General features: G+C 41.8%; 1 protein-coding gene across 3 annotated transcripts in view; it reads left to right on the forward strand.

Annotated features, from left to right (window-relative positions):
* Window positions 1–21913, forward strand: part of MTA1 (metastasis associated 1) — a 70347-nt gene that overhangs the window by 8489 nt on the left and 39945 nt on the right. For all 3 annotated transcript variants that reach the window (XM_042819025.1, XM_042819026.1, XM_042819027.1), the window contains exons 2-7: window positions 1961–2028; window positions 4375–4468; window positions 12123–12249; window positions 12422–12485; window positions 17445–17562; window positions 19082–19184. In XM_042819025.1, the coding sequence (XP_042674959.1) occupies window positions 1961–2028; window positions 4375–4468; window positions 12123–12249; window positions 12422–12485; window positions 17445–17562; window positions 19082–19184 (574 nt within the window). The remainder of the gene's footprint in view (window positions 1–1960; window positions 2029–4374; window positions 4469–12122; window positions 12250–12421; window positions 12486–17444; window positions 17563–19081; window positions 19185–21913) is intronic.

Genomic DNA, 21913 nt, shown 5'->3' on the forward strand with positions numbered 1-21913 from the left:
AAAATGCAAAGTGATTGGCAGCTTCAGGCCCAGCCTGCCAAATACATTGGAGAACTGGAGCTTACCTAAAGAAAATGGCCTGAAATTGACTGCGGCCTCCCTGGTTCTCCTGCAGGGAATGCTTGGCGAGGCCCGTCCTCACAAAGCACACGGAGCCTCCAAGGCTAATGCGAGTTGGGAAGGATAAAAATACTTTTGGGCGTTTTTGCAACTTGATCACCTGAAAGCCTGTAAGGTTATTAGGTAGCTCAGACACGGCTAATCTTATAAATGTGTGACCTCTAGACAGTGTGTGTTCTTTTGCAGTGCCCCCTTATTTTCTTCTCCTTGGACCTGTGCAGATTTATCAGCAGACACAAAGAGGGCACGAGGCAAATGGCTTTGTAGCTATGCCTTATAAGCATGTGTGAGCATAAAGTCTGTTACATTTGTTGCTAATTCAGAATGATTTTTTGCTGCCTTTGCAGAATATTTCCAGCTTCTGTGGTCTCTAGATCATATCCTAGCTTGGCAGTACAGTATCTGGACTGTACGTTGCATATGATCCCATCTTGAGAAAAACATTAGAGTCTTTTGGAGTAGTTCTAGGGATGTAAGTGTTGATGCTAGCTGTGTGAGAGTTCTTGCTTACAGCTGCTTGCAGCAGCCTTGTGCTGCTGCCCTGCTCATCAGTCACTGCTTCAGCCCAGTGACACAGCATTCCATACCACACAAGAGCACACAAGACTGCTAATGGCAGTCACGTGTTGCTTTGCTCTTTATCAGCCACGACTTTTCTGTTCCTAGACTTTTTTTATCCAGTGTATTCTTTCCTTCCTGTTCCCTGGTAGGGCTCAAAACCCAAGCGTCTTCCTGCCATGTAGAGGCTTGTTAATTCTGTCTCTGTCCCCCTCCTCTCTCTGTGCTGACCTGTCTGCCCTTTGAGGCAGTGGAAGGCTGCAATTGCTTTGCATTTTAGAAAGATAGAAGCTAACAGCTTAAGCAGTTGTCTCCCTTTGCAAAAAACAGCATGGCCAAGCACCCACTTAGCAGTGGCTGGTCTTGCTGATATGTTCCTTTTAGAGGATTACCTGAGTCAAGCCCGGGGGCTGTGGGTGTTGTGTGCCAAATACTGAGACATCCGAGGGGAAATGGTCTGAAATTTGCTGGTGTTATCTTTGAAGTAATCTTCTCAGATGTGGATGCATGGGAGAGCTGCAGCAGGCCAAGAGTTGCAAGGATGGCTGCTGTGGGGAGCTGAGGTGAGCTGGGCCTGCTCCTCGCTTCCTTGGCCCACGCTGGTGCCTGCTTCTGGAGGCCCACGCCACTCAGGGCCCTTGAGCTTCTCTGTCTATAAAAAGGAGTGTTCAGGCTTGGAGCTTGGCAATACCGAGCTGTTCACTTGGTGCATATGGTTTTTATCTTTCATTTCTTGAAAGCACTGCCTTGCTAATTCAAATGTTTCTCCTGCTTAGAACTCTTAAGCGTTACTGACTCGTGTGGCTTACTGTACTGAGTTCTGTCTAGGTTATTCTGGGGAAATATAGGTGTAAAAGAACAGGAAGGAGGGGAAGAGCTGAGAGAGAAAGAATGGAGAAGTTGGTGTGTATGAATCGAGCAGAGCAGTACAGCAGAGCTGAGCTGGGGAGGAGGATGAGGGGTAGCAATGGTGGTGAGAAAGAGGGGGAAGTGAGTAAAAAATCAGTGTGATCCAAGTGAATGATCTGATCAGAGGGAGAAAGAAGTTGGCATTGTAAAGGCAGGCAGTAGAGTTCTAGGCAGGCAGTTTCTGACTTTCAGCTCGCACCAGTGCGTGGCATGGATTTTTGTATTTCTGTGCTCAAAATCAGGGACTTAATGGGAACCTTTTGCTTGTGTCAAGAAATGAGCCTGGTATGGTGTCTTCAACAGCTTGATACATGGGGGGTTAGTTTATTTTTTAGCAGCTCATATTTTAAAGAATCTTTCTTCTTTTTGTCAGATTACGTCTACTTTGAAAATTCATCGAGTAACCCGTATTTGATACGAAGAATAGAAGAACTCAATAAGGTAAACGACCTACGTCATCGAGTCTCTGATATTAATTGATCTAGTGATTGTTTGATTTGATTGAAGTCAAAGTAAATCTCTGGTAGTTAGTAACTTAAAAATACTTCTGTTGTGATCATTCTCTGGGATGCTTTCAGACCTGCTAGATTGTTCTCCCTTGATGGGAAAGGACAGAGCATCAGCTGCAGGTCGTTCTAAAGGTGATTGTACCCAGCCATGGGGTTCCAGCCCTTCTTCCCCTGTGTGCCATGGTCATGTGCTACATAATAAGTAACAGCTTGGGCAGAGGATGGAGAGCTTTGTCATTTGATATTTCTTGAAGGGAACTAACTCAACAAGAAGCCATTATCTGCTTCCTCAGACTTTGTCTTCTTTATTCATCCTTTGGGCCAATGTGTTATTTTATTTGCCTGATTCCATTGGATCTAAAAAGCAGATGTGATGGGTTGTGTGTGGGAAGCCCTCAAACAGTCTTTGATGCTGAAATTTTACCAATCTATCTGAGGTGGAAGTTCTGTGCTGAAGGCATAAAGTGTGACCAAAACGTGCCTTTTTGAGGCTTAATACCAGTGTGTGTTTTACAGGAATGTAATGTTGCTGTTTTGGTGATGAAATTGAATTAACTGACTAAAAATAGGGCATTTTCTTCAGCCATCAGTGATGGGAAGACAGGCCTTCCTAAAAGTTATTTGGAAGAGAAAATGCATCAACATGACAAAGAAACTGAAGTTTAAAGCATCCTTCTTTTCACTGTAGATTGTTTTCCATTAAGGAAGTAGTAGGAACTTCCTTTACATGTTCCCCATGGATCCATAGCAGTGTGTTACCAGTACAGGCTGTATTCCATATTTCAGGGTGCAGATACTTTCCTACAAAGTGGGGAACATGTGCAGGGGTTTCTTGTGCCCCTTCATGCCCTTTTGTCTCTTTTCTTTTCCTCCCTCTTTTTACCTCTCCTGCCCCAGGTTTGACAAAAGAACGTGTGGTACTTTCATCTTGGTTCTCTCATCTTGGTGCAACTCTTTCCTGAGTTGTGGTTTCTCTGACCTGCTCTTTGGCTTGGGTCTTTCAGGCTGAAATGAGTACTATTTGAGTTGCTGTTTTTACTGAGTGTCAACCAAACCTAGGTGACTGACTGAAATGGATGATTCTACTTTGTTAACACACAGCTACAAGATGACTCCTGCATTTGTATTTCATCACAATTTAAAAGTTCTAGTTTATAAAAAATTCTACATGCTCTGCACCAAAAACTGGTAGGATGTGAGTGGAAATATGCATATATATATATATTCTGTTGTCTTTTTTTTCTTGTGTGTATATCTTTTATAATAAGAGAGCAACCTTTTCCTCTATTTGCATGTTAGCAGCAAGCGTGTATTTCAGTTCTGCTTTTTGTTTCCTTGTGAACAGATTGCAGGTCCACTGTCTTTCTTTTTTTTTTTTGGAGGCTTCCAGTGGGGGAATTCATATCTCAGTCTTCTAGTTTCTTATCTGTGTCATCACTCTGGTTTTCAAGGGCTCTTCAATAGCAGGATACAACTCTTTTAGGTTGCATTTTCATTATTTATTGGTTTATTTTAGAAACAATGGGTTGGCTGGGTCTGTTACAAAGCAGTAGGTGTGCTTCCTTTAGAGTTTGCCTAAAGCCGGTTCCGCAGTTCAGCAGTTATCATCTTACAAGAAAATCATCATCTATCTTGTTTTTAGAGTTTAAAAGAAAAAATCCCAAGTCATTCAAACATTTGAACTTCTTTTGTATACTGTTCCTGGTGTACAGTCTGTGGCAGGATGCAGCTTCCTTTGTTCTCCTTTTGGAATGATGGTGGTGGTCATTCTTTATCTCAGCAGCCCTGAAAGGGAAAGGAAACCTATGGAAGTCATTTTGTGAGAGCAGTAACAACTGGGTTCTTTCTTCCTTTTCTGCTGTCCTGCTGAGTTTGGACAACAGCCTAAACTTCCATTCTGTTGTTGTGTTTCACAATGAATCTTGTTAGGATTTTAAAAATGCTTTCGTGTTCTGCTAAATGCAGGCATTGCCCCCGAAAAGTAGCCATGTGGTGTGCTGTAACTGCAGGTAAGTGACTTGTCACCCCTTGAAAAACCTGTGTCTGCTTAAAGTGGCAATCCTGCAGAAATAGTTAGGAGTGAAGGGCCATCCCCACTTCCCTACTCTAGAATGGATCACACTGGAGAGAGTGTTTCAGGTAGGCTGCCCAGCTGAAGGGTGCTGGATGGTGATCCTGTGCAGCCCTTGTGGCAAAATTCCTGACAGTTTCTGAAGTGTTCTAGTTCTGTGCATGCAGTTCAGGTTTTGAATTGTGTTCTTTATTTTTTCTATTTCAGACTGCTAATGGAAATGTGGAAGCAAAGGTGGTGTGTTTCTACAGAAGAAGAGACATTTCAAGTACACTTATTGTATTGGCAGATAAACATGCAAGTAAGCTTGTTTGTGCTCATGTTGCTTCTGTGCAAAATTTCCAAACTTGGGTAGAATTTTGTTGCAATTATAAATATTGTCATTTTAAAATGTAATTTCCCTGTATTCACCTTAAGCAAATTGCATTGCTGGTTTGGCTGACTTCTTTTTCGCTGCCGTACTTCCTTAAAACCTTGATTGGGTACAGCTTAGTTATCATGGTGGAGGAGCGTAAGTTTGGGGCTGAATGAAATCAGTTGGGACTGAATAAAGGCATCTTATTGGCTTCCTGAAAGTGGATTTCCTAACTTCTGAAATGAGAGAGAAAATATTCTTTCTTGTATTACTTCTCCAGGCACTGTTTGTAAAGCAAAACAAAACAACAGTAACAAAAAACTCACTTTGCTTTAAAGAGTAAGTCAAATAGCCTGGTCGTAGGAAATCAGCTTTTGAAATGTGGCCAACTTGAAACTTGGCTAGCAGGAGTTGTCTTTAAATTTCAATGTTAGTCGTGTGTATATATATATGTTTTATATATATGTATGTATATATTTATTTGAAACACACACACTTTTTTTTTTTTTGAGTTGATATAGATTTCCTCTGAATGTGCTGAGTAAATAAATTTTAAAGCACTGGATTTTAGGACATTCTATCTCTATTTTGGATAGCTCAGCTCCTTTTGTTAGGAAAAGAACAATGTCTAGGCTTGAGACTTGAACGTTTAAAACTTTTTTTTTTAAGTACTATCTGTAATTTCTGCTTTTTTCAAAATGAATAAGGAATGTCATGATACTTAATACAGTTCAGAGGATTGTTCCTGCTACCCTAGCTTGGCCTCCTTTTCTTTTATGTATTGACTTTATTATTTTACAGAGCATTGTGTTAATTTCTGCTCCATGTACACTGTCAAGATGGGACTTGTGAGACAGCTGAGCAGAGATGGAAGTTTCTTTCTAAACAAGAACTTAGTGTCACAACTCTTCTACTATAGAAGCAGTTTGAGAATACTGACATGTGCATACAAAGATAGTGTGTATCGTTCATGTGTTTGCCCATGTGAACCTATAAGGGTTGCAAGGACATTCAGTTCAAAAAACAAATTGACAACAGCAAAAGGAATAACAGAAACTGCTGTAGATGTGTGCATTCTGAGCTTGGGAAGGGAAGAGCATGGTGCATTCCTCTGCTTTCAAAAGGAGTATCCATCCCATCTGTAGGGAAGAAACAGTGCAACGTATCACATGATGTGTGATGTAGCACATTAATTAGAGTCCTTGCAACCTGTTTGATTCCACTGTAGTTACCAGTGGGGGTCAGATTTACATTCATTACACCTTCGTCTGCCAGCTCAGCATCCCTCCCATCTCATCCTTGCTAGGTAATGGAAGCAGCGTTAATTAAAATGGTGCCAAAACAAACATGTTGAAAGTGTGGGGATGTAAGCAGGCACAGTAAATAAATTGATTGAGATTGTAAATAATGGAGTATGTGAGATGTATAGCTCAGATTGCTAAAATTTAGCAAGAAGTATGGGCAGCCTTATCAGTCCTTCTATTTCCAGGCTCTCCCATGGGCACAGAGATGAGGAAGAATGACCAATCTGATTTGGGCATATCATAATTATGATCTGGCTGCTGAGTACCTTTGTCTTTTAATGTGCTTCATAACAGATGTATGAGTAGACTGTGATGTGTATATAGTATGGATCTGGCTGGGTAGTGGGGGGATTCATTATGTCTGGTATTTAGTTGTGGCAATGAATTTAGTGTCTGCAGGTGTTCCCAGCACTGTAAGCTGTTGGGGAATAATGCATCAAAACTAGCCCCTTTTTGATGAATACAAATATTTTCTGTTCTATATTCAAGTCCACATAAATCCCTCTGTTGCACTAGTAAAACTGTGCATTGGGAAAAGTCATGTGGCGTTGAGTTGAGATTTAGCTGTGCTGCAGAGCTGTGGCAGCAGGCAAAGCTTTTCTGCTATCTCTTCAGTGCAGCTCTATTCATTTTTTCCAAGAATACTGAAGCTTAATAGGAGCTTCGCCATGAACAACATGACTATTGATTCCTTGGTCTGCGTCTCACTTGACTAGATTTAGTACAGGAAGCAGGTAGGAACGATTCAAAGACATGTGAGTCTGAGGCTGAAAATGAAAAACCTTCCTTTCAACTCTCATAAATGCTCTTTCAGCTTGCAAAGACTGATTTCTTGTAGAGATTGAAAGGAAGGGTTTTTTTAACATAAACAAACAATTCATTGTTCATTTCCATATCTGTTTGAAAGACAAAAAGAATATTCTATATGATAATTCCAGCAATAGTTTCTGAGGCTCCTTCTTGCTGTAAACTTCTTTAGTCACTACAGTTTTTCCTTTTGGTGCGGGATAAGATTTCTGCTCAATGACTTCCATTTACACAGATGTGCTGTTGTCTGGATTCTGTTCTTCAGGAGGGAGAAGAGAGTATAATTATGCTTTTTGGGCAGCACTTCTTTACTCTGAAAAAAAAATTACACCCCGTGAGATGTAATGAAATGCAATGCTGCGGATGTTAAGATTTTAGTAGAGACACTCAAGGCTGTCACTGGCTTTGAGTTCGTTGCCATAAAGTCTCCTGTTGCCTCATTTTGATGCATTTGCAGTAGATGTACGTATCTGCATCGCTGATCTTTTAACTGCCTTTGTTCAGCTGATTAATGGAGCTTTCTGACTGCAGACATTCCTGGATTCGCAGTCTTAGGTGAAGATGCCTTCATTTTAGGCCTACTCTTGAGATCAGTGCAGTGAGATAACCAAATAATGGGAAAATATATGTGTATTTTGTAGTACCGTTTCTCTCAATGCAGGAAGGAAAGAGGTGGGATTGTGAAAGGAATGTTGTGAAGTTATATTTTTAATAGAAAATTATGCTCTTATGCTTCAACTGTACGATCCATCAGCTATTTGGAAATCCGAGGATGCAGTATTTTCTCGTAGTTCTTTATAAAGAAGAGAAATGAGTAGGAAGCAGCTTGTTCTGTAGTTTATGATTGTAAATGAGTACCTGCTGTATGCAACTGGATCCTGGGATTTGATCTGTCATCTTCCTATTTTTATCACACGATATCAAACTTGTCTAGGCTGTCCCATAAATCTTTCAGCTTTGTAATGGCTTCCATACATTGCTGGCACTTTCTATTCATAAGCCTCTTTAATCACCTCGCAAATTATTCTCGGGAATTTCTCTGCCTGATTGTGAAATGAACCTGCTTCGCCAGTAGGAGTCTATTTAATGCTCTTGCCCAAAGACTTTGTAGTGCTTTAAGGTAGAATACTGCATGCAGGCAAAATTACAGGCAGAACCTGATAGAAGAGAACCGCGCTCTGTGTTTTATTGTTTATTCCTCTAGCCACAATTGGATGCTGTGACTATATTTTCTCCCTATAATTTCTTCTGTAATTAAGTAATTATTTCTAACAGCAGGAACGGGACCTCCTGTCCTCCCTCCTAACCACCCACCCTGGCTGGCTCCAGTTACGTGCTCTCCGTCTTGCAGCAACAGTTCTTTCACTTCATTCAAAATATTTGCCCTGATTGTGAAACCACAACGTTGGTAGTTGGAGAGCCGTTTAGCTGGTGCAAACCGAATGGCACGGGCAGCGCTTGGCAGCCTTATGGTCAGCTTTCATCAGCTGGTGTTTGGGCGCCAGGCACGCATGGCAGCGTGCTTTTCAAAGTGCTGAATCTTCTAAAAATAAACATCTCTCAGTGATGAGGTGTCATTACTCAATCAGTCCGTGAGCTGCGTGAGAGCCGTGTGCCCAAACACTTGGGGGGCCGCTGAGTATTTTTAGATGACACCAGCCAGTGTAAATGCAGTTTGATGACAGCTTTATTGATGAGTTCTTGGCTATTTTACACCCTCTACCCCCATTTTCTCCCTGATCCGCACGTGCAGTTTTAAAACGAGCCAAGTTCATTAATTTGTGCATGGGCATTTTGGGGCCTGCTGTTGAGAGGAGGAAACTGTGATTTCCTCTTCCAACGCTGTTGTGGTGAGGAAGGAAAGTGTTAAAAGCAGGTCCTATTTGCTTTGTCCCTTCCCGCAGTGTTGACCATGGTTGCAGCAGATGATCACAGTAAGTTTTGGAAGGGATCATGAGATGTTTGCTTGGTACTGTGGTCAACTTCTCCTGAACTTCAAGGTGTAAGGAGTTCCACTTGTTGAAGATTCCACCACATTTTTATAGCTACGAGTCAATATTTGGGTTTTGGTAAAGAGAAAATAAATGAGGTTCCAAGGCTTAGTATGGACCATTAGAAGTGGTCCTGGGAAAAGGAATCTGTTGTCACAGCATTGGTTTCCTCCAACACAGAAGGATCTTCTGTAGAATTGTAGAATGTCTTTCAGAGCTGCTTAGTTGAAGCTTCCATCCTGCTGAAGGAACTGTAACAGGTCAGTGCCCCCAGCTTCATTGAGTTTCCCAATGTTTTGGCCCCTTTTTCTTCCTTTTTACTTCTACATTTCAAATGTAGTGATACCACCCTAACTAATTAGAAACATAGAATTGCCAAGGCTGGAAAGACCTCTAAGATCATCCAGTCCAACCATCCACCTATCACCAGTAAACCGTGTCCCTCAGTACAACATCTGGATGTTTCTTAAACACCTCCAGCCCCAGCCTCCACTCTTCTGTTACTGCAGACCTGCCCATCTTCCAAGCTGGACATCCTGCTGAGCGCTTATTTCTGTGTCATTTGCTTTTGTGCTTTTCTGAGTTCTGCCGTGTAGCAACTTGCATAAAGCCCAGAATGCAGAGCGAGAGCTCTGTGTTGTGTCTCTGCTGTCAGATCTGTATCAAGCTGCTATTCTTTCTAACATCTAGCAAATATTGATGTTTAATTTCGCATCTCATGTATCTGGTCGTTTTAAATTACAATTTCTGCCTCTTGGGCTTCTCCTGCCAACTCAGTTTGCTCTTTCTAATTATTTTCCCCAATATATGTTAGCTTTCACATGAGCTTTGCTGTTTGTGTCCAATCTGCCTGTCTCTTGCTTCCACTGTGTCACTGTCAAGCTTTTCTTAATGTGCTATTAATGATTCTGTAGTCAGATGTCAAATAATGCTTAATCTAACAATCCTTGCAGCATTGCACTGGCTACTTTTGCATAGCTGAAATATTACTGCTTATATTAAGCCTAAATCTTTAGTTTTAAATCCGCATGACTGCATCTATCAAGCAGAGAGATTAATTTTGAAGCAAAGCTTTATGAGATCGTTGAAATCCCAATATACTGCACCTACTGTGTTCTCATCACTTGCTCCACAGTACTGCCGTAAATGTGGGCAAGTGCTTCTGAAAGGAGTTTATTATTGTTATTACTATTTCTTTCTAAGATTATTGTCCTTGTCTTTCAGGGGCTGCCATTCTGGAGCCTAAAGTCTGCTTTGCTGAGAGCATGAGCTGTAGGAGGTTGAGGTGCAGATGTGTTGCACTTGTCCTGAAGCCTTAGGCTGCATTAGTCCCATTTTGGTTTATAGCCCAACTTAAACCTTTGCAGTACATGAGGTGTTGAGGTGGTTTCAGTTACTGTTTTATCGAAGCTACTTTTTATATGACTCCAGTCCTGCCTTCCTGGTGCGTTTCTTTCCTTCAGAACACATTTGTCAAAGTGCATTGTGCCTTCTCCTTTGAAAGGCTGCGCGTAGCAGAGCTGGCCTAAGAAGAAAACTCGTGCGTCCCACCTTCCTTGTTTCATTGCAAGCACAAGGCATATAAATAAGACAGGAGTTGGAAGACAAGCCTCCCTGAAGGGATGTACCTCCACAGATGAGCTTGGTTTTGCTGGTTGGTTTGTTTTCTTTGTAGGCAAGACTACCACGTAGTCCTCAATATACATTTCATGTAATTTTTGAAAGCTCTCAGCTACTAAGTATACTGAAGACATTAAGTGTATTAAGGTATTAAGCTGCTCCTTAGTGTTTTTCCTGCATTACTCTGTGCATACTCTGATTTTCCAAAACCTCTCCTAAGTGCAGGAGGCATTAATGCCTTTTCCATCGGTTTTTGAGCAGGCAAGCTGGTAACTTACTGACTTGTTTGTGGATTGCTGCTGGTGTATTTATAGTGTAGGGCAGCAGCCACAGTATTAATTTTCAACTAAAACAGAATCCACTTCAGTAAATAAACTGCAGAACCATGAAACTGGGGCATAAATGTAGAGTCTGTGTCCCAATGTGTAGAAGAATGCTAAATTGTAACGTGCTGCTGTTTGCAGAACGGCTCATGCAGTTATAAGAGCTGCTGCATGTTGCAGTGGGGTTTAATTACACTGCTTTTTCCCTTCCTTGCTGGAGCAGCTTACCTGAGGGACTTATAAACCACAGGTCTCTGTTCCAGGACAGTAAAACAGTGATAAATCATGAGGAATGTGGAAGGTATATCGTTGGTTTTTGTCCCCTCCTTTGGCATAATGGTGGGCTATTTAAATGCAACTTTAATGTTTTGTAAAATGGCGTGTTCTCTCCTTTCTGTTTGCTTTCTTTTGGGCTGGCGGTGAGGATTAGAGGTAACTAATCTTCCGAGTGTATGAATCACAACTGTTCCTATATGCATTTCTGACTAGAAATGTTTCTTGGCAACAAGTGTTGAATTAAGCTGCAGGCACAGATCTGCTCTTTGAGAGCACAGCAGCAGGAAAGTCGGAGCTCTGCCGTTGGGGTATGAGACATTACAGCTCATCCTCCTCGAGTCTGGGAAACTTTGCTGTGCTTTTGGACAGCGCAGTCACTGCCTTCATTTCGTAGGGAAGGAGGAGATCTGTGGGTTTCCTTCATCGTGGAGCTTTTGGTTTTCTGCAGCTTTGTCTCGTGTGATTGACAGAATGCTTGCTAATGAACACAAAGCATGACAATAATTTACTTCTAACGAGGACAATGCCTAGAGATGTTTTGGATCGGTTGCGTATCCGTATGGGTGTGATTTCATGTATTTGCTTTGGCATTCATTTAAAGCTGGTTGGATGGAGATAGAATGGCTGGAAGCCTGTGGTGGTGGATCCTGGCTCCAGGCTAACACAGGCTTTGCGTGGCAGCAGTGTGTGAGCTGCAGCAGGGGAGGGCTGCTCACAAGGCTGGCCTTGGGCACTTGGTTACATTCCAGTTCATCTTGTGACTGTGATCTATGGCCTGTGGTTAGGGTGAAGAGAGTGAAATCCTCTCAACAGCTAAACTGGTCTTTTCAGTAGGCATTTATTTCAGAAGCTGTTGGAGGCAGGACAGAGCAGTGTGCAACTGTGATAGAAGTAGGGTGCGTGATAGCTGACACCTGGATTGAAGATTTTGCTTTCCCTGCCTCGTTCATCGTGTGTCAGCTCCTTCCCAATGCAGCCAGTGCTGTGGCAGATGGTCCCTTGTTCTTCTGCTGCAGATTTGTGACCACAGCTTGGTGGGCCTCCACAAGTGTTGACCTGGGATGCTTTCATTCTAGTGGTGATAAACGCTGTTCTTCACAGACGTGACTTAAAGCTTCTGCACTAGTTATCTAATTATTTCCTTAACTGAAATGTGAGGGTTCAAAGTTATATTTCACCTTGAGTCTGTTTATTATTTAGCGAAGGTTTTGGAGCTGATTGGCCTAGAGTCCATACTTGTGCCGTGTTCATAATGGTCATTTTGTCTCTCTGTGACTAGGAGAAATGGAGGAAGAGATGGAAAACCCAGAAATGGTTGACTTGCCAGAGAAACAGAAGCATCAGTTACGACATCGTGAATTATTTCTCTCACGACAGCTGGAATCTCTGCCAGCCACACATATTAGGTAACAGCCATTTTCTTCCTGTGCTTTTTATTTAGAAGCCAAATGTCACTATTATTCAAGTAATCTGCAGTGTAATATTAAATTCTGTGTGCAACTTCAATAGTATCATCTTATGCGTCACACAAGCATTTAAGATGTGTGTTTTTTCATAAAATATGTTTCTCTTTTTTAGAGGCAAATGCAGCGTTACTCTGTTAAATGAGACAGAATCCCTTAAATCATATCTGGAACGGGAGGTATGAACCCATTTTGTGAATTGTCAAGCTTGAACGCTTTCTTTTGGCACAATTTAGATTTGGTGGCTTTTTGTAAGCTTTCTAAAAAGAACAGTTCTTCTTTCATGTCTAAGCATACTCAGTGTTGACAGGGGGAAGCTTTGGGCTCAATGCAGTCTTCATTTTGATGTGAAACTTGGTGGATCTAGCAGGCCAGGCATGTTGTTTACATTCCTGTGACAGTAAGCTGTCCCTTCTTGCCTATCAGAATGGCAGACTGAAAGCTCAAGATGGAGGCTCAGGCTCCCAGTCTACACAGGGTGGGAGGTGAAGTAACTGTAGAAGAGGGAGCAAGCCAGCAAACTGTATTTCCATATATTAGTTTTTTTTCTCCTGAAGTCTTACATATTTATTTCAGTATGGTTTGAGCTTGATCTCACCTCAGATCTCTGAGGAGCTTAGTTCCCTGGGTTTTGAGTTCACCGTTAAAACTATTTACTTGTAATCCTTCATTTGCCACCACAGTCACTTAGATCCTTGAAAAACTACTTGTCACTGAACTTCTGACTCCTGCAGAAATGTTAGCAATCTGACTCCTTAAAGGTACCTCAGCCAAATACTTGCAACTGAACTGTCTTAACGCTGGTGGGTTTCACTTTTTCAGGTGTTCTGTGATTTTAAAAAATTACAGTTTATTAACACATGTATACAAGTATAATGGTGTCTGAACTACTGGCTGCCAGCTGGGCTAGGCAGTCTTGGCATATGACAATAGGAAACCTTTCCTTTTGGAAACTAACAGCGTGTATTTTCTTAAACTTCATGCTAACGAATAATGAGTCATTTAAGTGTGTTATTATTTGAATACATCTGCAAGCACGTTTGGATTTGAAAACATTTAAATGTTACATAAGAGAGGAAATCTTGTAATTGAAAGCAGTAAGGTAACAGTCATTAAACTGTCCTTTAAGAAATGCAAAGAAAACAGGTTGTTTTTGGTTTGAAGGAGCGTGTTGCAGTCTGGGCTGACTTTTTAAATGCATCTTTAGCTTTCTTCAGTATTTATTTAAATGTAAGATTAATTTTAATCCAGTGCTCCAGTTTAAGAGAATTTTAAACAAAGCACGGAGATTAAATAGTCAGGCTTCTCTTTGGAATGTGAAACCAAAAACATGTTGAGCCTGCTCAGGACTGCCAAATGGCAGTGCATCAAACGAGGGCTGTTGTGTTCAGAAATGCTTGTTACCAGCTAGCAGTCTGGGAGATGCCCATTTGAAAGCAAAAGTTAATCAAACTGAAATTAGTTTCAGACTTACCAGTACCCAAACTTTGTGTTCCTTCTCCATTGCTCCCCAAACATTTTTATCACCAACAATCTTACAGGTAGGTACCTCGGCTGAGAAGGGAGCTTTCTTCCTCTAGTTGTGCAATTGCTCAGATGCAGATGTCAGAACAGAAAGATTTCTTGTTTTCATCCTTTTGAACTCTCAAAATGCAAGATGAGTGATGCAGGCTATTTTTAAACTGAGCAGGCACTTAGAGACTTCACAGAATGAAAGAGTTCTGTGAATGTGTCCTGTTGCTTACCACAGTGTTTTGCTGTGGTGCAAAGTAGCTTGGACAGATGGTAAAGAAATGGGAAGCTTAGGAACAGAAATGTGCTGGGGTGGAGGGAGAAGAGATTCAGAAAGGAGATACTTGTTGCCTGGTCAGTTCCTGGCCCTGGGTAGTATAGTCTTCAACTGTATGCAACTGCTCCATTTTATTTTATTTGTTTTTCCTCTTCCTGTTTTTAATTCTCTCTTTGCTTTCAAAGCAGTTCTAGGGAATGTGCCAACAGGTTTCTTGTATGTTTGATAACTTGCCTGTTTTGACCACTGAAAGTAGGCTTTCGGCCCAAGGCTGTTTGCCTTGAAGGAGGTTAAACGTGAAGACAAGTTTTTAGGGAGATAATAAGCAAAGCAAAACTACATTTTTGTTATCTTGCTTTCATCCTTCCCCTCTCTCCTGCTGTGCTGCTCACAAAGATTGCTGCATGACATTCAGAGCCCAGCGCTGTTTTTATTGTGTCTGGCAAAACCAGGTTTGTAGAAGGACTGAGGAACAGGAGGAAAAAGGGGAAAAGAAAAAAGCAACTGAAAACCTGAATTTCCTGTAGATACTTAATTTTCATTCTCAGGGAGATCAAGAGAAGGTTATAACCATTTCTGGCACATGCTGTAGATTTCCCTATTCTGCAGATTAGCACTAGATTTCCCTATTTTTATACGTACCACTTATTTGACTGTGCTGCTAGAAGATATCCATGTGATGGTGTGAATTTTGCCTGCTGGGTACATCTCTGGCATTTGTTTCTTTTGGTACTCCCTAAAAATAACATGCTAAAATTTCTGCCTTCACCCCAACTGAGTTCATGAGAGTAGGTTTGCAGGCTGTAGTGAACGAACCACTTTCTGTACTGTACTTTCATGTGGAGCTTTTCTACAGTTTTTCTGTCATTGGTGGCTTTGGTTCTTGGCTTGTAGCTGCTGGTAGCTTGGGGCTTGGATAGGGAAGCTCTGAGTGTCCATGTAACAGTTTGGAGAAGCAGAAAGTCATGGTTTAATTTTAACTCTTGGCAGGTCATTTTTATTTTTATTTTTTTTCCCCAAACACGTTGAGTGTTTTCTGGGATGTGGAATTAAAGCAGAAAACCCTTATTTTTCTTCACTGCTGTGAACTCGACGTGTGCAGTTTTGACAGCAAGGAAAAGCATGGATGATTGTGAAGAGCCGTGTAACTTTGTTGGGTGAAATCCTTCTGAAAAATCTCTCATTGGCGCTATGCAGATGTGATCAAGAACTCACACTCATTCTAGAGTACACTAGGATCTGCTCTGCTCCTTGGGCTGTTGCTTCCATTGGCATTAAACTGATGTTAGTGTTTTCAGAAATGACGTGCCATTTTTGTGGGCTGAATTTAATGTTTCTGTGGGCACTGATGGTGGTGGCATTGTATTACTTCCGGGAGTTGCATTGTAGTCACACTTGTGCCCCTAAATTTCCACCTCATCCCTGTTGAAGAGGCTCTGGCTGGGTAGAAGAGACCAGAGACCTGTAATTTTTTATTTTGGAGAGAAGTGTTGCCTGCCTCTCTCCTGCCTTCTTTCATCTCTGCGTCAAACAAAGGGATGAGGGAAGAACAGCAAAAAGAAATGTGTATCCTGCTCCCTTTTCTCACTGAGTGACTGCCATTAGATGGCTAAATACATAGCAGTGATCTACAGAAGAGAAGCAATAGAGCATCTCAGTCAGATACCATAGGAGAAAACTTCCCCACAATCAATGACTTCTGGCCAACAAAGATCGTGCTATGAAATCTCTTGTACAGTATATCCTCAGTATTGTAATATTTTGAACTTTGCATATGTCAGGGAGCAAGAACCCAGATTTGTTGACTCAGCTATCACATGAATTATTTGTCTTCTACTCTGAAGCTCCCTTCTGTTGGTAGGTTGCTGTAAGTAGACTTTGGTTCCTGTGGGAGTGGGAATCAGTTCTGTCGAGAACATCTTTGATTGAAAACACAACCAAATCTTCCAGACCACAACCCTTCTAGTTTACTTACCTGGGTGTTAGGGCTGTGTTTTCCCAAGAGTTAGCTATGGCTGCAGTCCTGCCACCAACAGAGCATGTTCCCTCTGTGGGGAAGTGATGTGTTTTCTGATGGAAAAGATCAGTGCAAATTAAAGCCTTTCCTCTTGTTTTGTGCTGGATAGGTGAGACTTCTGTATCCTGCTTTCTTAGGTAGCAAAGCCAAAGCATATGCAGACCAGTTGAAATTTATTCTCTTCTCTCCGTTCCATACATATTAATCTCTTGGAAAAAATGCTGTTTTTTTTTTTTTCTATTAAAGTTAGAACTACCATGTTTAACATTTTGAAATTCTGTAATTGCTTGCATGCTGGATGCTTTAAACGTGTGAAGAAAACGTGGGAGACCTTACCTCTGTGGCATCAGTCTTAGATGAATCTATATATGTGCAGGGCTGGATAAACAAACCTAATGTGCACCTTTGACTCTCTAGTCCACAGAATGTTTACCTTGTTACTGGGGAAACTCAGTGGTCATTCCTCCTTCTGGGGGTTTTCATGGCAGATAGAGGACTTCCTTTTCCTAGCCGCCTTTTCATGAGGTTGAAGAGAGCTGAAAACTTATGCTGGTTTTTCTTGATTTTTTTGCTGCATGATGCATACAAATACAGGGAAAGGGAAAGTGTGAAATGAGATGCACTGGAACAGGTTGCCAGCTATTTACACAGAAATGCGGGGAAGGGAAAAGGAGCTGGAAACCCAAGATATGAAGGATGGCACATAATGCATTTCTCTTCTGTTCCTGGTGACCTGGTTACTGTGGATGGAGATTGAGATGTCCAAACAGAGCTCTCTTCCTGCCCCATATCCCACGTTCCCCTTTGATGGAACTTACTTGCTGCAGAAGAGTTCAATTACTTACCCTGTTCAGTTAAGTGATTAAAATTGAGGCTGTTTTCTTCCTCCACCCTGGCAGGACATTCTCATTCTGGTATGACTTCTTGCTTTAATCGTTCATGCTTACCCAGGTGACAGAAACCAAGCAGCTTTTTTAGCCTTTTTCTCATCTACTTGAGCAAAAGCAACAAATTAATGTATTACCACCTGCAGCTAGCTGCTGCTGCTGCCAAATCTGCTTCCCTTTGCCCAATAAGCAGCAGAAGAAAGACAGCAATTTAATCTTAAGTGATGAGGGGAAACAGTTTGGTCAGCAGTGTGTCCCTGAGACAAGGAAGGCCACATCCTGATCTTTATTAGGAGAGTGCTGGGAAGGGAACTGGTAATTAGTTTGTTTTTACTTGCTATGATTAGACTGGGTGAGCAAGCACCATAAAAGCTTTCTACTATATTTACTGTGCTAAAAATGTAAGCTAGTAATGCTTCATTTTCTGTTTTTGTTTCATTTTTAGGATTTCTTCTTCTATTCGCTAGTATACGATCCTCAACAAAAGACTCTACTTGCTGATAAAGGAGAAATTCGAGTTGGAAACAGATACCAGGCAGATATAACAGACTTATTAAAAGAGGGTAATTTCCATAATTTAAGTTGTCAAGAGACCACGTGGAATGCAGCCACTTTTATGTATGCAGCCCGTGTGGGAGACAGAGGTTCCTACCACCATGTCATGTGTGCACCACTGGCTCAGTTTGTTAGGGACTGAAGCAGTTGCCCACTGCATGCAATTAGTTGTGTCTCAAACCAGGCTTTAAGCGGGCATTTGTCCAAATCATAAAAGTTGTTGAGACAAATTGAATTAATTGGCTCTATCAGAGCTTGCACTCATTTTAAGAGATTTCAGAATTTTCATGGGAAGCACAAATTTCCATCACATCTGTATAGCCTTTGTGTTTTTAATCAAGCCTCGCTTCCCCGTAAGAGCCACTCCCAAATTATTGCCAATTAAGTGCTGTCTCCCCACATCAATTTGCCCATTATTGCTGGATGCCTTTTCCTCAGAGCCCCCTGCCCGTCTGCTGCTGTTGGCTGCCAGCCTAGACTTCTCACCTGCAGAGCAGGCAGGAGGAATTTGCTGCCTCGAGCACATTGTGATACCTCAGCCTGCCCTGCTCGTGGAGCAGAAGGAGCATAAGGACACGTGCCCAGGAAAAGAGGCTGTTAGTTAACAGATACCAGCTTCACACTGGTCCTTGCACTGCAGTGGGTGGAAGAACTCTTCTCTGAGACCTGTGTAGGGCTCAGACCTATCTGACAACATTCTCCTTCTCAGAGAGCTGGTGTTATGAGCTGTGTCGGAAGGGGCTCTACCAAACTCCACAGGCAGAGATGTTAATGCACTGAGGTACCTCACTCTCTGCTTCAGAGCTTTGCAGATGTGCAGGTACTGTTAGGCTAATGTTAGAGCAGGCCAACATATTGGTTGGGACTCTTGTTTAATTTGTCTGTGGTATTTATTTGGCAGCTGGGCTAGCCTCCTAAGTGAGGATGAACTAATTTGAAAGGCACTCTCTTCCTTCATCCAGCCAGCATGGGAATTCAGAAAAGTATAATCTCCAGATGTTTCAAAATGGGTTTAAAAAAAAAAAGAGGCTCAGTAGCTCCTGTATTTTTTTCGAAGATATTTTGGTTTGTATATGGTTGGGAGAATAGAATTAAGAGAATCTGATGCTATGATTTGCCCCTTAGAAAGCAACTGGTGCATACAGGACCAGCTACCCTTTGCCTGCTCAGAGCAGCTGGGAGTGTGCCTGCTTTCCTGGAACTGCTGTGAGGTAGAGGAGAAAGAGAGAGAATCTGGGGAGGAGGCCGAAGCGAGGAGGCTAGTTTGGGGGAGGACGTAGTCTGTTTCCCATTACTTGTGCCATTAGATATCAGTTCTTCAGCATCCGGTGGCCTAATTTGGATGAGTTGGGTTGCTGCATCTGTCAAGCTGAAGTTGTCACAGCCAAATGGGTGAATGAAATTTTCACTGTCAGGCAGAGTATCTGAGTTGATTTGGTGGTTAAATTATTGTGAGATACAAAATCGGGAAAGTAATTTTATTTCAAAACAGTCATGCTGAGCTTTTCTAACTTGTTTTTCAACCAGGTGAGGATGATGGAAGAGATCAGTCGAAACTTGAAACAAAAGTTTGGGAAGCCTTTAACCCGCTAGTAGACAAGCAGATAGACCAGTTCTTGGTGGTAGCACGGTAAGAGCAATTTACCACTTCTTTGAAGATCATTTGAATAACTCATCTTTTCGAAGCACTTGGTGTTTTTGTGTGTGTTCTTTTTGCTGTATTGGTATGAATGCTGGCTTGGTTGCTTGATTCACGTGTTTCATTTTGAAATGATGGACGTGTTAATGTGCCTTCCTGGGAATTGCATGCCTTCATGAACAACTACTTGGATTTACAACTTTCAAAAAGTTAATCGTTTTCTTCTATTTTATGTGAGAACTGTCCTGTAACTGGTGAGTTTTTTCAAGTTCTTTGGCCAGCACTTCGAGCACGCAGTGAGCTAAATTCCTCACAGTTCATTACAGAGTCCATTTTGTCCTTTTTCAAATCCAGCCACGTTTCAACATGCGATAATAGTTAAGTTGTAATAGTTAAAGCTGAGATGTTGGAGTCTAGGCACTAGGAAACAGAATGAATAAAGTCAATCCCTGCAAATGAGTACAGATGGGGAATGGTGAGTTTTATGCTTCTTTTTAAACTCAAGGCAATCTGTCCGTCAGTGTTAGTTTTATGAAATATTTGTGACCCTTTTCAGTGTTCTGTTCATTTATATGAACAGAAGCTTATATTAAAATTTAATATTTACAGTTAAAGAAAAAGGTAATGCTCTCCAAGCTCTGTCTTCTAGTTAAGTTTATAAGACTACAGAAGCATGGAAGTGCGAGTAGCAGATGGATAGTTACACCATCCATAGTCAGTGGATCAAGTTACTATTAGATATAGGGAGGAAGGTGGTGTGTTTTCCCCCCTTCTCCCTTCCCACACACATCTTGAGTTATCATGCTGCTGAACTTTCCTCTTGAATTATCCTGGGTGTGGTATTGCTGTGTCTGTAGTGGGTGAATTAATGGGGTGTCTCCTGAGGACATAACATGGAAGAATTTGGCTGGAACAGACTCTCATTCTGATTGGAGCTGTTGAATGATGCAAAAAGAATGCATTTATGAAACAACAGTAAATGCTTTCAACACATTGAATGATACAGACTTAAGAAAACAGGAGGAGGAAAGAAAAGGGCAGAATTTAAGAAAATGGAGTTAAAACGTAGTTTTAAGTATGCAAGATGAGAAGTTTGTATGTTCAGAAACGTGCAACAAAAATCATTTTTCTTTGCACTTTGAAGATAAAAGTTTGCTATTTTTATGCAATTGAGACAAAATTTTTAAGAACACTTGAGAACTTCTTCATGAGTGGGATGGGCCTTGTGTGAGAGCCCAGTAGCAGGAAGCCAAGAATAAAACCAGCTTGGTTAAAATGGAGAAACGTCAACTGCTGTCCAGATTGATGAAAATCTGACAGTTCACATCCATTAATACATTTTTGTCATTGGTTAACTATTGTTTTCTGTTGTCTAGACTTAGTTGTTGTTTGTTTTTAAGGTTCATAAAATCTGTAGTGTTATGACTGCGCTAAGGAATCACCATAAAATTTAGTCTCCTCAAGTTCCACTGTGCTACTTACACAATATGGGGCTGTTTCCCTGGACTTGTGCCAACAGTGGAGTCAAATCCTGCTGGATTAAGTGATTTATGTGCAGTGGATGAATTCTGTGTAGGTTGCTCCATAAGTAATGCCTCCTCCTTATTTCTATGGGAACTACAACAAATACAAAGAGCAGAATAACACTGTTTGATAGAGCAAATTCTCAGCTGCAAAATGCTATTTTGCAACATAGTCACCACCATTGGCTATGCATTTTTTTTCCAGCAATGAACAAGAGCCTCGTGTCACGCTCATAGAACGCTGTAGCACAGTGGTGACCCACTGTTTCACAGGTGCTACGATGGCATTGTTGCTAGGAAAAAATTGCCTGTGTGGTCCATCTTTCATCAGCCCAAACACATGGAAGTCAGAAGGTGCCAAATCTGGACTATATGGTGGGTGTGGTAGGACAGTCCAGCCAAGACTGGCAGTGTGCTCCACAACCTTCAAACTGATATGGGGTCTAGCTTAAGGCTGTCTTCTTTTCTGTCCTGACTCTGGTAGCTTGAGCCTTCAGCTTAGTCAGCATTGTGACATGGCAATCAGAGCTGATGGTTTGTCTGGGTTCCCAGAAATCCAGAAGGATCACCTCTCTCCTGTCCTATAAGGCAGAGCACTTCCCCTGCTGAGAGCTGTCTTCTCCTTTTTCTTTAGTGGGAGATTGACAGGTTGCCATTCCACAGGCTGCTGTTTTGACTCCAGCTTATACAGGTGACACCTCATCTCATTGCTGATCATTATGCTGTCCAGGAAATTGTCACCTTCAGCTTCATTTTGGTTCAGTAGATCCTGATAAACTTGCATATGGTGTTCCTTCTGTTGGCCTCTGGCACCGTGGTCAACATAATAGGAGACATTACTTTTAAAGCACACCTTGTACTTAAACAGATGCACGTAGGGAAATGGTTGAAAGCAGGGAGAAGATAATCTCTACCAGTGATGCAGGAGAAGAGGAGGAGGAAGCTGGAATATCTCCAGCAAAGGATTCCTGCTGCTTATGGGACCCTTCAACAAAGAGTTTGTTTGATGGGCTGACTTCCAGCAGCGTTGATTCACAATGCCGCTCAGCCAGTTGCTGTGGTCTTGGTGTCAGGAACACTCAGTAGGAAACTAGAGGTTGGAAGTGCCTCGTTGATGGGGGTTTTGTGTGTGGGTTGGTTCAGAGTGACCACAGAGCTGCTCTGTGATGGCAGTTTCCACCTTGTGTGGGCTTCTTG

This window comes from Centrocercus urophasianus, unplaced genomic scaffold (assembly GCF_019232065.1).
Source record: "Centrocercus urophasianus isolate 14NV4802_14NV808 unplaced genomic scaffold, USGS_Curo_1.0 seq_18, whole genome shotgun sequence".
Lineage (NCBI taxonomy): Eukaryota > Metazoa > Chordata > Aves > Galliformes > Phasianidae > Centrocercus > Centrocercus urophasianus.